This window comes from Protomyctophum parallelum (genome assembly GCF_964188405.1).
Source record: "Protomyctophum parallelum genome assembly, chromosome: 2".
Taxonomy (NCBI): domain Eukaryota; kingdom Metazoa; phylum Chordata; class Actinopteri; order Myctophiformes; family Myctophidae; genus Protomyctophum; species Protomyctophum parallelum.
This window is the reverse complement of record NC_139699.1, coordinates 21231461-21247896: the sequence shown is the minus strand read 5'-3', so window position 1 is coordinate 21247896 and position 16436 is coordinate 21231461. Positions and strand designations below refer to the sequence as shown.

The 16436-nt window shown below is 41.0% G+C and overlaps 1 protein-coding gene across 2 annotated transcripts in view; it reads left to right on the top strand.

Annotated features, from left to right (window-relative positions):
• Positions 1–15304, top strand: part of shcbp1 (SHC SH2-domain binding protein 1) — a 34824-nt gene extending 19520 nt beyond the window's left edge. Inside the window, exons 8-13 of one of the 2 annotated variants that reach the window (XM_083793365.1) lie at positions 536–656; positions 3523–3654; positions 5873–5991; positions 10237–10323; positions 10826–10937; positions 13762–15304. In XM_083793365.1, coding sequence (XP_083649491.1) covers positions 536–656; positions 3523–3654; positions 5873–5991; positions 10237–10323; positions 10826–10937; positions 13762–14177 — 987 coding nt within the window. In that variant the 3' untranslated portion in view covers positions 14178–15304. Of the gene's footprint in view, positions 1–535; positions 657–3522; positions 3655–5872; positions 5992–10236; positions 10324–10825; positions 10938–13758 lie in introns of both variants that reach the window. The other variant, XM_083793364.1, reaches the window with a different exon arrangement.
• The last annotated feature ends 1132 nt before the right edge of the window (positions 15305–16436 follow it).

The following is a 16436-nucleotide window of genomic DNA, read 5'->3' as shown; positions in this document are numbered from 1 at the left end:
CAGGGAAAAAGGTGCGTTTTAAGAAGGGATTTGAACATGTTAATTGTTTGAGCAGCTTTAATATGGGGGGGGGGGGGTTGTTCCAGAGCTTAGGGGCTGCCACCGCAAAAGCGCGGTCACCTCTTGTTCTGAGGGTTCGTGTTGTTGGCACGGTCAGCAGTGACTGGTCCGCAGACCTCAGAGCTCTGGTGGGGTTGTATTGCTGTATGAGTTCGGCCATATATGGGGGGGGGCAGGCCGTTGAGGGATTTAAAGGTGAATAAAATAATCTTAAAATCGATTCTCTGTTTTATTACTATTTTACTATATCACTGTCATTTCGTTTTGGCCTTTTGACCTGAGCCTCCATTGGGCCTTTTGAGAAACCAAAAAAATACACAGGGGTGGGCGGTCTATTGTAATATTTTCTCCATCCATAGACTCATACAAAACAGAAAAAATCACGGCACGCCATCTTTAACATAAAGAGGTTTTTAGTTTTTAGTAAGTATAGTAACCCCCTGACACCACCACGTGTGTTGTGTTCCATGTTCAGTTCCACAGTGACCCAGTGCTGGCCATAGGTGCGTGTTACCAGGGCGACACGGTCATTATCCTGCCAGGACATTACTGTGTCTCCAGCTCCATCTTCTTACCAGACTCCATCACAATAGAAGGTATGTGTGACTTTCAGTCTCTTAACCTATTAACACATTGAGACCTAATAAGTTTGATTCTACAAATGTCTTCTAAATCAGGACCGTTTTCAGAAAATCCCATGTTTCTATGTCAGTGATTCTCAAACTATTACATGTCAAGGACCCCCCAAAATTATATGTAATAGGCCTCCGACCCCAATCTGAAAAAGTGTTGTTCCAGGGACCTCCCAGAAGCAAACTTTTGAGTGAAAAATGTCCGCTCTGAAAGATTATATATTCCAAATGTGTGCCACATTTTCACGATTTTTCAATCTGCTATTTTTCAATAGCTAAAGCATAAAAGCATAACATAATGCTTAAAACACCAAAAAGGGTTCCCGTTCAGAATGGGTCAACACATTGAGACCTGAGACCAGCTTCTCTTCAAATGTCTTCTAAATCATGAGTTTTCTGAAAGATGTGTTAAAACCGTTCCCTGGGAAAGAATTCAAAGATCGACGCAAAAGTGGTTAAACGCTGAGGCGTTGCAGGTCTTAGTGGATTAAGATCTGAGGCTGATTCTTCTAAATCCTAACGGGTTTCATGAAACCTCTTCTCTCCATATTTTAACTTTTCTGTTTTCTTCAAGAAATTAACGCCTTAGTTTGATCATACAGTTCGCCAACGCTATACCAAAAACAGTTTTGGAGTTTTCCACCCAACAGACTGAAATGACACGGATGAGTTCCTGCTTTTAATGGCTTAAAGAACCGCGTCATCCCATTTTCAACCCATCTTCATAATTGGTCCTCACTAATGCTCGTTCCGTGGGCACATCCAGGCAGACTGTTTAAAAAAACCCTGTGTGTCCACACGGGGAGAAAAAACTGTTTTTAAAGGCTTCCATAGTAATCGCTCATTGCGATCGCAATTATGAATGCATTGCACACTTGCATGCAGTGGTGCTGCTGCAGTGCGTGCGTGCGTGTGTGTGTGTCCAGGTATCAAAGGTTTCTTCAGTAGTGTTTCACTGTGGTAATGTTGGCAGCAGAGAACTAATTGAGCTGCTCCTCTCCCGGCAGCCCCCCCCCCCCTCTTTATCTCAACTCACAGCACTTCTCTCAGTTCTCTGATATCACACACTCTGTGAGGGGGGGGGTGGGGGGAGATGGTCTCCAATTACAATTTATATGAGTGTGACAGACATTAAATTCAACGCCACACTTTCAAAAAGGGGATTAATGCAAAAATGAGCTGAACTTAGTTCCACATTGGTACTATAGCTGTTTATTTATCACCTAATCCCTTATAAATCTTTTACCAAACACTGGATTTGTTTTTTTATGAAAAAAACATTTCCCCCCAAAAAGCGGGCCCCCATGAGGATTATGAAAACTATTCGTCCCTGGGCCAGGGTGCGCTGAGGGGCCATGAGGGTATTGCAAGTGGCCCCTGCACACTAGGAGTAAGACACTAATGACAGTACAATTTTCTTCAAATTAAAAAGTTATATTTAAAAACTGCTGTGACAAATCTCAGCCCCCTCACACATTAGAAGGACATACTAATCCTCACCATGCCGGCGTGTTTTGGGTGACTTGTGCCTCCAATGTGTACAACCAAATACGCATATTTCCTGAACCGATGACGCCATAGCCCGACCCCTCTGATAAAAAACTTTACAAAATAAATAAAAAATAATACTAAAATAATAAAAAAGGTGTGTGTGTGTGTGTGTGTGTGTGTCAGACTGCCACAACAGCTGCGTTCGCTTCCCGCGTTCACGCAACTTACTTGTATATTATATATATTGTGTCCCCCCACTGTAGTGCGTGCATGTGTACATCTTGTTACTGGGGCAGACCGGGGGTTTTCCAAATCACTGAATGCTCCTTTAAATGACCTATAACATAAAATTCAACTTTTCCATTTATTTTGTGTTTTTGGGGGCTATCCCAACACATTTTGAACAATCAGGCTTTCATATAATATGGGTGCTTTAATAGAAATTGCTCTCAGGAACAGCTCAACTGATTTTGTCCTCATCGTGATGTCATCAATGTCACCCTACTTTGTATAATTCATCCTCTTCAGTCTTCAGTTCCAAATTAGCATTTCCACATTGCTTACAATGTCCGCCATTGTTGATTTTTCCAAGCTTGCATGGAATGGAAACAAGCCTGGTTTTATCTAGCATCAGTATTATAATGACTCAAATATTAAATAATCTGCATATCAGCACCCCCACCACATCAGGACACTGTGGTACTGCAGCTAAAACTGCTTTCGAAGTTGGCATGTAATTTGTGAATTTGAAATGTGTTGGCAAGATTTCCCCCCAAAGACTACATGTCATTGACTCGATATGAGTTTAATTAACTCTCTAAAAGAGTTTAATGAGTTTAATTAACTTTGCTAGGGAGATTCATTAGTTATTTAACAGATTGACAAATGAGCACAAAGTCTGCTTTTTTTTTCTCTCCACAAAATGACACAGATTTACCAGTGAACATTTTAAGCCAGACAAGAACTTGAATAGAGGTTTTATGTTCTCCCTCGCTCTCTTCTCCTTTTCTCACAAACGCTCAACTGATAAACGGTAAATATTTTGTGTATCTGAAACGTTTGCATGGCTTCAATGTGGATTTATCTGATCAACAGTGACTAAAACATCACTGGAGTTATTCCAAAGTCAACGTTTTGTCTTTAAATTAACCCACATTTATTTCATACTACTGGTTCACTGTATATTACAGTGAACCAGGGAGAAAAACACAGCTGAAATCTTTGTTTTGAATAGATGTTCCTTTGCGCTGGTTTAAGGAACGGCTAGAAGCTGTTTTAGCCGATCAGATTGCTTCCTTGAAACGACCTGTTGTATAATGTGCCATTCTGTCTGGTCAAGGGTTCGGGCTGAGTGACGAAGTCGTGATCGAGAAGAAGAACAAAGGAGATTCGTTTGTGGAGTCCATGGGAGCCGACGTCAAGATCTCCAATATCAAGTTCATTGAGCATGACGCCATCGAAGGCATTCTGTGTGAGTCTACTGGCCACTAATTAATTACAACACGCATTTGAACTCGCAGTCAAGGACAAACATCCCACAGTGTTGTGGTCTCGTACATTTGTGCTATTATGAATTGTATAAAAAAATATTAACGTGCCCCCCCCCCCCCCCCCCCCGACTTTTGGTGCACTGAGGTGTTTCCACATCGGCGCTAAAGAGCTCATTATGAAGCAGTGATATTTTTTTTTACTATATTGCCCCCCCCCCCCCCTCAAAAAAAAATACATAAATGTTTTGTTGAACTGGAACATCAACTGACGGAAGACTGACAACAAGTGCTTGACTTAAGCCTCTCTCGTGTAGCAAAAACATAAGCGTAACTAAATGGAATGGATCAACTGGACCCAGTCTAAAAGGTCTTTGCTACTGTGGGTGTTGTTATGACCATGACCTACGGGGGTACCACCAGACGCCACAAAAAAAACAAGGGAGTTAAAAAGAAAAGTGATACATATTAAATATCTAAAAGTGAAGCTAAACTGGTGCGATGTGTAAACTGCTTGCAAATGTATGTTTAAAGCCGTGGTAAATGTATCGCTCATTTCATTGCTTAACAAAAGATTACTGGGGTGGGCGAGTGGGCAATTTACGCCCCCCCAAACGACACCTCAGTAGGCTGCACAAAATGGAATGAGTCACCGAAAAGTTCTGTCACCTAGCATTTAGAGAGACTGAATTACTATTAAATTATAGACATTTTCAAGTCATTGTCTCATGCTGTAGTGTGGAGGAGGTGGACGTGGGCTTTTAGTTGCACATGTTTGAACATTATTTGAGTTAACTTTGTTTGCTGTTGTAGTCAATTTGAAATAATTTGCGCAGGACGCCGTGGCTATCTGCCTGTAAAGCCCTCTAACCTACTGTGCTTCTTTCTATGAGAATTAATCATTTGTAGGCCAGGTCATCTTTGTAATGAAAACCAAACATGCATTGATAATGGTTGCATATATATATATATATATATATATATATATACAGTGATTTAAATGGGGTGTGTTTTGCGTCCCAAAACGCACTTTATAGTTTTGGGCCGCAATACACCAACAACCTCTGCGTCCACGGGATGCACTAGACTACTGTACTCAGCATACACCGTAATAATAATCCACTTGAAAAAAAAAAGAAATCGCAGGGAAAATAATGCGGTAAAACAATAATCTACGGACACGATCATTTTGCATGCCCGCATCCGACCTCATCCTATGTTATAAAAAATAGAATCCACGTAGGAATCGTTGTAGAACCACTAGTCTGTAACAACACTCAACACAGCGCGCTGTGCGCCGCCATGTTGCTCAGAGTACTACTTGGCTCTGACCGGGGAGCGGAGCGCTGCCTTTAGACTAGAGCTGTTTAGAGACAGAGGGCTGTATTTTGCGTGTCTTAAGTACCAGGTCTTATTCCCTAACTTGAGTAAACTAAAGACCTGGAGGCGTGATCAATGCCATTTGGCTATTGGCCAAATGGCATTGATCACGCCTCCAGGTCTTTAGTTTACTCAAGTTAGGGAATAAGACCTGGTACTTAAGACACGCAAAATACTGCCCAGAGAGTGACGGCAATGGAGTGATCAGTGACTCATGCAGCCCCACGAATAAGCAATTAACGGAGATGTCGCAACTCTCAACTAAACGGCGCTGCCCCCCTGCGAACCCCCCACACGGAGTTCACTTCACACAGGTGTGATTTTTTTTGGGACTCATAAGAATTTTTTGGGACTCATTTGAATGACCACCTGTGCATCCCGGGACCCATTACATTGAAAACGTATTTACATCACTGTATGTATGTATGTATGTATGTATATATGTGTGTGTGTGTGTGTGTATATATATATATATCTCTTTTCTTTTTTTTTTTTGGGTAAGGGCTAGTGTTTACAAACTATATTCATCTATACAAAAATATATGAATAACATTTTAAATGTTCTATATCAGTATTTCTGCCAATACAGAGGACTGTATGGTATTCAAAATATATTGTTGGCGTATAAAAATATACCCTAACAATATTGACATTTCAACCACTTTGAACCTGGTGTCCTATTTGGGTATTAAACAGTTATTATTTACACACATTTTCCAAATTGCTCATTGGTGTGCCTCGTGCACCGCTGCTCTAATGAATATTTTACACGTCGAGTAATCTCTCCTCGCCTCTCCTCTCCTCTCCTCTCCTCTCCTCCAGGCGTGCGTCAGGGGAGACTGGAGATGGAGAACTGTGTGCTGCAGTGTGACACCACCGGTGTGATCGTCCGCAGCTCGGCACAACTCTCCATGAACATGTGTGATATCTACGGCTCCAAGGTGACTGTTTGACCCATTTGGTTTAACCCATTTAGACCTGACGTCAAAAAAAGAATAATGTTTCTAAATCTTTTTTTTTTTGTTATGTTTTTTTTTCTCCGGCTTTCGCCTTCATTTTATATTTTTGAGTGGTGCAACCACTCCAAGGAACAGCAATGTCCGTGTACACCTATGTGTTGTTAATCTATGTATGTGACGTTAATGAGCACCAGTATATGACTTATGAGTACCAGTAGGGGGCGCCAGAAACAGAGAGAGGGATAGTGTAGAGAGAGAGAGAGAGAGATGAGTTGCACCACTCAGTTCACACGGGTGTGATTTTTTTTATAAGAGACAGACAGTAGGGAGTCGAACCCGCAGCACACTGCCAGACTCGGACTACCGGCCAAGGTGCCTGGACCGCTGAGCATCATGCCATCATGACAGTTTTCTGAAAAACCTATGTTTCTATGTCGGTCATTCTCAAACATTTTCATGTCAAGGACCCCAAAAACTATATGTAATTAGCCACCGACCCAGAAGCAAAGATTTTAGTTAAAAATGTTCGCTGTGAAAGGATAAAAGGATTTGCGCCACATTTTCAAGATATTTCAAAAATGGCTCATAGCGCGGCACCAAGTGCCGCTCTATGAGCTTATAGATTTTTCAATAGCTAAAGTATAGCATAATGCTAAAAACACCAAAAGGGGTTCCCGCTCAGAATGGGTAAAGAATTCAGATTTTCTCAGAATGGGTAAAAAACTGGAGGGGAATCTGTTTTTGCTTCTGGAGACTCTGCTTGGGACCCGGAACCGGTACGATTTCAGACCCGGTTCCAAGATCGAAGAACCTGGAATCTGTTCCATCGTATTTGGAACCGTTTCTGGTACTGTTTTGCCATCACAATTTTGTCGGATCTGGTGTGTGGGAGTTACAGAAGTGTAAGGGTCCATTTGGTTCCATTTGTACTCTCTTGGAGTTACAGACATGTAAAGTTTCATTTGTACTCTCAGAGTTACAGACCTGTAAGGGTCCATTTGTACTCTCAGAGTTACAGACCTGTGAGGGTCCATTTGGTTCTATTTGTACTCTCAGAGTTACATACCTGTGAGGGTCCATTTGGTTCTATTTGTAGTTACTCTCAGAGTTAGACGTGTAAGGGTCCAATTGGAATCCCCTATATGTACTGTACGGTGTTCTCTCAGCCCGGCTTCAAGTTTATTCTGTCGGCAGTGAAGCCTGGCAAATATGCGGTAGTTTGGAAGAGACACAACGTAGGATGACTTCCAAGGAGGAACAAGACAACCTCTGAAATATCTGTCTTGGTCACCGTTCACAAACCAAACCTATCACTAGAAATGGGAAATGCCTCCATATACGTCTGTCACACAAATTCCCCACAGCGTGTCGCGATCTCAATATCGAGGTATTCATTTAACATCTGTTCCACTTCCAGCAGTGCTGCTGGCACTAGTGTTGTTGGCTCCACACTGCTTGGATGGAAGTTTATAAATAAGCTGCCAAATGACCCCAACGAGCTGTCTATTTCTCCGCCCCCAACCCCTGCGCTACCGCACACGCACACACACTCGCACGCACGTGCACGGCACAGAGGAGAGCCGACCACTGCAGAAACTGTGTATATGAAACATACATAGGCTACCATCGACAACATTGTCAAGTGAATTGATTTGTTAATGCTTGTTTATTTAAATGCTAAAAATTGATTTTGTCTTTGGATCTCCCAACAAGGGTGTCCTGTGGGAGTCCCATTTTGGACTGAGGCCGATTCTAAAAACGCCTTCTAAATCACGACTTAAGTGACTTAAGTGAAGAACTTCAAATATTTGATATATAACTGTTCTGTACATACTGTACAGAACCCCAAGAGAGGTTCCTGTCCAGAAGAGTTATAACGCCAAAAGGGGTTCCCGCCCAGAATGGGTTAATGCAACAACTACGTGACATAATTCACTATTCATCAGTTTGTTTAGACACGAGCTGCGACACAGTCCAGCAAAGCGTTTCTCTCTCCAATTGTCCCCCTCACGCCAGTCTGTCTCCATGTGTCCCCCTCGCGCCAGTCTGTCTCCATTTGTCCCCCTCCAGCATTTCCATATCAAGGACAAGCGACTTCTGCACAAGCCGTGAGCACGAGCCACTGTAGTATGAAATGACTTTTTTAGAGACTAAATAAAATCGAGTCGGACGAACAGATTATAATTTTTTTGCTTTTAAAATGGTATGCATTGGCCTTTAAAGGGGAGACTACATTAGTGTGGTTACCCTGAGGGGGAAAAAGACTATAGTAATTGCCTTACTATATTTATTTATTCTGTATAAACGTTTTTTGTGTCCCTGTGACATCATGTGGGTCAATGCATCATCATCATACTGTACTTATGCAAGACTCGAAGCTTGAAATTGTCTGTGCAACCACATTTGCAATTTCCCATAAATGTGCCTTCCTAGTTAATTACTATTAACTTGCTGTACTGCCCCCACTGAGGTGTTGTAACCACAATTAGGCAGCCAGCCAAACTCCATTAAAAAAAAGAGACAGGAGTCAGGAATGAGGCGTCTTGCTCCCCTTTTTACTGATCTTTGTCAGGAGTGAAACTGTAACACAGTAAAATGTACAAATACAATTGACTGTTAGTCACATGAAATAATACAGACCTTTGCAAATAGTCTATCAAACTGCTACAAAAATCTACAGCATGTAAGTCATCAAAAAGCGGTTAAACAATTGGCATTTTAATAATAAAACCAAAATCATAACAATCCTGTCTAAATCCAAATACGTGTTACATTCCTTGCATTAAATGGAAATAAACATTAAACTTACAAACAATGCTCTTTCTGTAGTCTCAAACAGCACAGCTAACCTCTCTCTTCACAGCAAACATTGTTCTGCCTGCTCTCCCTCACTCACATGGAGTCTCATTGCACTGATTACCCCTCAATGCAGCACAAGTGACAATCAATCAGGTACAATCAAGCAGGCTTGGGTCACTTTAACCTAGGGTCGCTTAATAGGCACACATTAATACAACAGAAAATAAAGCCTGCACCAACACTAGCCTGGAAGGCAACACACTTGCCTTAAAACGTTTTTGTGTACGGGGACACCCCAATATTGCTATTGCGACAATATTGTATTATGACAATATCTTCAATATTTTGTTTTTGGTAAATATATATATATATTTAATCTGATCTACAAGCTCACAACGCGTTGCAACTCGGCGCATTTCGAGCTTGTAGATTGGCTAGGAAACGGCTTTCGTAAGCAAAACGGACAGATTATCACACCCCACTGGGTGCTTGTCAATGCACATGGGGCATTCTGTAAATGAAAATGTACAGTGCAATGCACTGACTTCACATGAACTATGTGCACAGATCAGAAAATGTCTAATGATAAAAGACAAAAAATAAAATAAAAGTGACATGTCTGTCAGAAATTGAATAGGGAGAATGCTTAAAATATGCATTTAACCCATTGAAACCGGGAAAGCATCTGTCACTTTAGATTTTAGCTATATTTTGTATATAAATTAGGTTGGCTATTCAAAAAGAGCAGATATACAAGCTTAAGTTATAGTGTGTCACTGGTGCCATGCTGTGTATGTGTGTGTGTACTAGGGCATTAAGCAACTAGTCAACTATTCAACTAGTCGACTAGTAAATCCACTAGTCAGCCTTGTTGGTACTAGTTGATAAGAAGACAAATATTTATAAAAAACTAATCAACTAGTAAATATAACTAGAAGTGAATGCCCTAGTGTGTAATGGTAGTGTATGTGTGATTGTGTGTACACTACAGTGTATAATGGTATTGTATGTGTGTACACTACAGTGTGTAATGGTAGTGTATGTGTGTACACTACAGTGTGTAATGGTATTGTATGTGTGTACACTACAGTGTGTAATGGTAGTGTATGTGTGTACACTACAGTGTGTAATGGTAGTGTATGTGTGATTGTGTGTACACTACAGTGTGTAATGGTAGTGTATGTGTGTACACTACAGTGTGTAATGGTAGTGTATGTGTGTACACTACAGTGTGTAATGGTAGTGTATGTGTGTACACTACAGTGTGTAATGGTAGTGCATGTGTGTACACTACAGTGTGTAATGGTAGTGCATGTGTGTACACTACAGTGTGTAATGGTAGTGCATGTGTGTACACTACAGTGTGTAATGGTAGTGCATGTGTGTACACTTCAGTGTGTAATGGTAGTGCATGCTGTGTTGGTGCAGGGTGCGGGCGTGGAGGTGTATCCTGGGAGTGTTTGCAGTCTAGTAGGGAACGGCATCCACCACTGTAAAGAAGGAATACTGATCAAGGTGACCACACACACACACACACACACCAGTGTTGTTTTTGGCAGCACATTTTGATTTTAGTTCTACTCATAGTTTCTTGAATAGTTTTAATTTATTATTTTTTTAAGTCACATTTTAGTCACCCGGAATGTTTTAGTGTTAGTCTGCTTTTAGTTGACTAAATGTCATACGATTTTAGTCGACTAAATCTACTCTTGATTTAGTCAACTAAAATGTATTTTGGCGGGCCTTGATGGCGTCGTAATGACTGATTTTACACTAGATCTGCTATTTTCAGCATGCAACCAAGTGTAAAATTACTTATACTGGATCTCTTGTCCACTAGTCCCTTCCTAACATTTTAGTCTAGATTTGATCTGTTGACGAAATTGGCGGTATATTCGACGAACATTTTTCGTCTTAGTTTTAGTCGACGAAAACAACACTGACACACACACACACACACTTTGGTGGCCTTCTCTAATCCGATCTAAAACCGTCTGTCGTGCCGTGTCGCTCTCAGGACTTTGCCGACGTGCTGGACGTAATGCCTCGCATCACCATGGAGAACAACGTCATCCACAACAACGAGGGCTACGGCGTGATCCTGGTCAAACGCAACTGCGCCGCAGAAGGTGAGAGAACCTGTCCCCTCCGCACATCGGCCCCACAAAGCCCCGATTCTGTACCGTAAAGGCATATTATACAACAGGTCGTTTCGAGGAAGCAATCTGATTGGTTGAAACAGCCTTCTAGCTGTGGTTCAAACGAGCACCACTCCACAACTAATCAAAACAAAGAATTCAGCTGCTCTGTTCTCCCAGAGCACAGCAAACCCAGTGGCTAGGCTAGCTAGTTTCTTGGGACATTTGTGGTCGTAGTGACTACCGGTACATCTGTCATAAAAAATTAAAAAATCTGCGATTTCGTTTTAAGTTTTAAGGGTAACTGTTGTATAATTGCAATATTACACTCGAGGGGGTATATTACACTTCTGCGTTGCTTTAGGAACTCGTCCTGCGGGCTCGTTCCTGCAGCATTGCAGGTGTGCATTAATGATGTTAAACCACCCCCTCGAGTGTAATATTGCTTAATTCATAGTCCAGTTTTCGGTGAAGAGGTGACCACCGAAACGGTGGTTAGTAAAAAAAACAGATGTGTTGTGAGCGGTGACCGCCGCGGTGTGACGTCACGTTGTAGTTTTCGGTGGTCACCTCTTCACCCAAAACTAGACTATGATTAAGCCCTATTAACAGTTTGACTGCGGAAAACGATTTACCGGACTTTTAATCAACCCCCCTTCACAGCCGAGATTGTTGTATTACCTTTAGAGCATACGCTGAATTATTTGGGCTTTTAATCCGCGAAAATCCAGCAAAAAAAGCTCCCCTGGTTTGTTATGATCCGAGTGTAGCATCCACCATCTTGGTGCACCCGGAAGACGCACACAAGACTGGTCTCAATGAGGCGTTGCACCCCATTCGTTTACATTGGCCTCAATTTCCCAGAAGCCCTAGCAGCCCACAGCATGTGACGATTTCCGGTTTCTTTATCACAACAGATGCACCTACTCTCTTTCTCCGCGGCGAAGAAGAATTTTCTTTTTTTTGTTTACATTACGGCGGATTAAACACATAAAACAAAACTCGCGTATGTCCGATATGGCAGCGACATTAACCTGGAGTAATCCATTCAAAGCACGGAAACTGTTAACACATTACTGCCCAGCCCTCTAGGCGAGATTGTGGCGCTAGTGACCAGAGAAATCCGCAAAATAAGCAGAGAGGTCACTTCCGCCCGAGCTGGATCTGTAGTGTAGGCATAGGGTACGGACGAACCATCGACCTGGTACCCTCCCAGGGACCCCTGGAGGTCCCCGGACCCCTTTTGAGAACTGCCTTAATACAGTATGTGTGAACCAGGGCTGTATCTGACAATCATTCAATCACCTATGTATTTTATTTTTATTCTTAAATTAATCTGTGATTAATTTAACAATATAATGATTGTGAAATTAGGAAATAAAATACATGTGTACTAAAGATAATATTATTTAATGTTATACATACAAGTAAGACGCGCAAACGCGGGAAGCGAACGCAGCTCGTAAATGGCAATAACAACAATTAGAATAAATTACATACTTTTTTTAAGGTTTTATTTTTAAAGTTCTCTTTTTTGTGTTTTTTTAAGATTTTTTTTTAAGTTAGTTTTTTTGTGTTTTTTTAAGTTTTTAAGTTTTTATTTTTAAGTTAAGTTTTTTGAAGTTAAGTGTTTTTAAAGTTTTTTTTTAAGTTAAGTTTTTTTGTTTTTTTAAGATTTTATTTTTAAGTTAAGTTTTTTTAAGTTAAGTGTTTTTAAAGTTTTTTTTTAAGTTAAGTTTATTCTTTTTTTTTTAAGTTAAGTTTTTTTTAAGTTAAGTTGTGTGTGTGTGTGTGTGTGTGTGTGTGTGTGTGAGTGCGTGCATGCGTGTGTTTTGTGTGATACAGCTGCGCCCTCTGGTGGCGGGCGGGTGGTGTCACAGCGGGACAGACACACACACACACAGACAGACAGACAGACAGACATGATCTGCAGGGTCTCATAGTTAGTGCTCATTGCATTCGCAATAAGTACACTATGTATTATTTTTACTTGTATAAATAAATATTTAATATTTTACCCATTACTACTAATATTTTAAGAATAATTTAAATGAATTCACAGAGTTTCAAAGACTCTTGGTCTATATGATTTTGTGGATTGAGGCACTTGTACATTTGTTGGTTAGAGTAGAGCTGGAACAAATTCAAGTAAAAACATGAATCCCCCAATCTTCCATAAAACTCATACGCAGTGGTATTTGCACAGGTATTTGCATATGCAAGATTAGTGAATGAGGCCCACGGAGAGCTCTTAATCAGATTTAGTTTTGCTTCATTGCAACTTAAAAGGTAGATGTTTACTGTTTAATATTGTTTAAAACAGAATAGTAAACATTACTTTTTATTAATTAATTATCTTCAACATCTAGCTCAGTGTCTCTCAAAGTTGGGTCCTTGGGGAGCTTCCAGTAAAATGTTTTAATACAGCATCACAATCATTAGAACCACTTGATCCATTTTACATGTTGGATATTCAAAAATAGCAGTTGTACAAGCTTCTCAGTGCGGCACAAAGAATCTTTGAAAAAATATCAAATGTTTTTGGAAAACGTTTAATAATTCTGTTTATTTATTTTTTACATTAAACATCTTCTCTTCCAGGGGGTCACTGGCACAAAACATTTTCAGATGGTCTGCGGTCAAACATATGTTGGGCATCGCTGCCGGGATGAAAAAGTTTGAAGACCACGGATCTAGCTAAACATGAGTGGAGCAGATTCATCAGTTTGCTTATAGTTTGAAACTTGAAATAATAAATAAAAATAATGATTTGTACTTTTCCCCACCTCTTCTCTGGACGACTCCGCAAAAGTAGAAGCTAAACCGGCAACCCAAGACATGTTCGAAGCAGCCCGAACAGGAGAGGAGAGCACAGCAGCCCCTGCAGAAAATCCACCAGCCGTCACGACAGAAGAATGTCCCTCCAAGACATTTTCTACTCTGATGTCCTCAGACCCCACCACCTCCACCATCTCATCCGGCTGCAGCACGTCTGAACTCCCGTCCGGGTCCATGGAGGGAAGCGGCGCCGCCGCCACCGTCCGGCGTGAACTGGTCACCTCCACGTCGAGCCGGAAGCTGCAACTGGTCCGACAGCTGAGCCGCAACAAGGAGCCTGTCTCCACGCAGGCCGACGAGGGCCTGATGGAGCGGCAGGAGATGTTCGTCTCCATCAAGGGCAACGAGTTCAAACGCAACGGCTTGGCCAACTTTGGAACGTTCCTCTATTGATGGATGGAGGATGAAATGGGACTTGTTGTTGGTGAGGTCCTTGCAACACGGGGAGCAGTTGGTTTGATTATTTTTTTCATTATTTTAAAACTGCTTTTTGTGTGTGTCATGTACATCCGCACAGAACACGAATATTTTATTTCCAAAATGAGGCAAATTATTCCACCGCAAATAAAATAATGAATCTATACCGACGAGGCTTCACAAAATGAATTTGATGTGAAATATTCACAGAGGTATTTTCAGATCATTTATTTGTCACACTCCTACTCCTCGTGGGTAAGGACCTGCATGCTTGATTTTTTACTTTTGTGCGCCCGTGTTGCGCACTGAAAATGGCAGATCAGCAATCTCACAACGCATCGCAGCGACACGCGTTGTGAGCTTATAGATCGGCTATTTTCAGTGCGCAACCGTATTACTCAGGCTTTGATGTCTGTCAGTGGAGTCACATGCTGTGAATGGTTTCCCTGTCTTACATGCACAAACACACTTTGATTTGAATTCTCTAGGCTCTCGACAAAAAATGTTGGCTGCACTGGCTAGTTGGGTATATATTATTATATTATATTATTATATACACTGGCTAGTTGGGTATATATTATTTAACTGGCTAGTTGGATTTTTTTTTTAAACTATAGATCTTTTAATTCGGGATGTTCCATACTCCCATTGTTATGTCTTAGTTTCGGTTATTGTAAATTAATTGCCGTCCGATATGTTCCGATCTGATATTTTGACTCTGTGTACAGGAGGGGGGATTGACCGGACAGCACATAGCTGATAGAGATTCATCGAAATGCACCTTGCATGTCTATTTCGGGACAACCCTTTATTTGTGTTTTTTTTATTTCTTTCTTCGATGTGATACACTTGTAGTTTTTAAAACGTCTTTTTTCAGCTCTCATCCAGTTTGGGTATAATAAACTGAACTACACTTAAAATGGCTGCCTGTTTCCACAAGTGCAATTGAGTTGTCTCACTATATTCATTGTTCTGGGTGATGGTTTATGTGGTGATGGTTTATGTGTTTTGCATGATGGAGATTTATGATTAAGAATTGCACATGTACTTCTGTTTTCCTACTGTATGTTCTCGTTCCACAATGGTTTTGTTCTCTCACTCTTATGGGCTTTTGTGTGAACGTTACTGGCCAGGTATGAATAAAATGTACTAAAAACCAATTGAAAATGTTCTCCTTAGTTTGGCCCTGGATGTCATGCTCTGCTATTGTTGACCCACAAACCTTTTGATGGTCTCTTGGTGGCTGCAGGAGAAGGTGCATATTTCATCTGAATGATTGACAGGGTTCACAATCAATGATGTGAATAATGCTCTTTCATCACAGCAGCAGGACATGGATTGTAGAGTGCAGTATCTGGATGGCCATAACCAACATTATGTTGGTTATTGCCATAAAAGGCAGCACAATTTACTGCAGAGGCTAATATCACAGCACGACAACAGGGTGAGAGACACAGAGACACCATCCCACACTGGATTTGTTATAAAGAATCAAATACGGTATACATACGTATGTTGAATATATTTATCCGCCTTCTGACATTTATCTTACCATTCCCAACAATATAAAAACATGGCATATTTTGGACATGGTTTATTGGTGCTTTCTTTGAAGGCCGGGCAGTAGATGCGGTAGGACAGTGATAACTGGCGAGTGCCAGCTAAATGTGCAACATGAGCAGAGAAGAGGTCTGTTTTCAAACCCCCGGCTCTGCTGGGGCCCAACGAGGCCTACTAGCGATACGATCAGTGTTTTGATTAGCGGGAGCTTTTTATTTTATTATTTTGTTTTATTATTGTGCTTACTTCATCTCATTATGAGCCGTCAGTAAAGGGGATTTTGGCTGTTTCTTAGGTGGACGTATAGTGGTGGCTATAAAAAATTTAAACGTTCGATTCATGCTAATTAATCAAATCTCGTTATCTTAGGCATGGCTACCTGTGCAAGGTAGATTAATCTCGTTCTCTTGGATGTGGTGTCCAATCAGTTAATCATGATTAATTAATACACATTTTAAGCTGTGATTTATCTGATTATTATTTTTTAATCATTTGACAGCCCATATATATATATATATATACACACACACACAAAAACAAATTGGGTTTTGCCTGTCTCTGCTCTGTCCGGTTTTCACTCTGTCCCAGATGGGCTACCCGATGCTCGTGGTTTTGAGGTTATTATTCTGTGAGGTTAAGGTTAGGTTTAGGCATATAACCACGCCCATCGGGTAG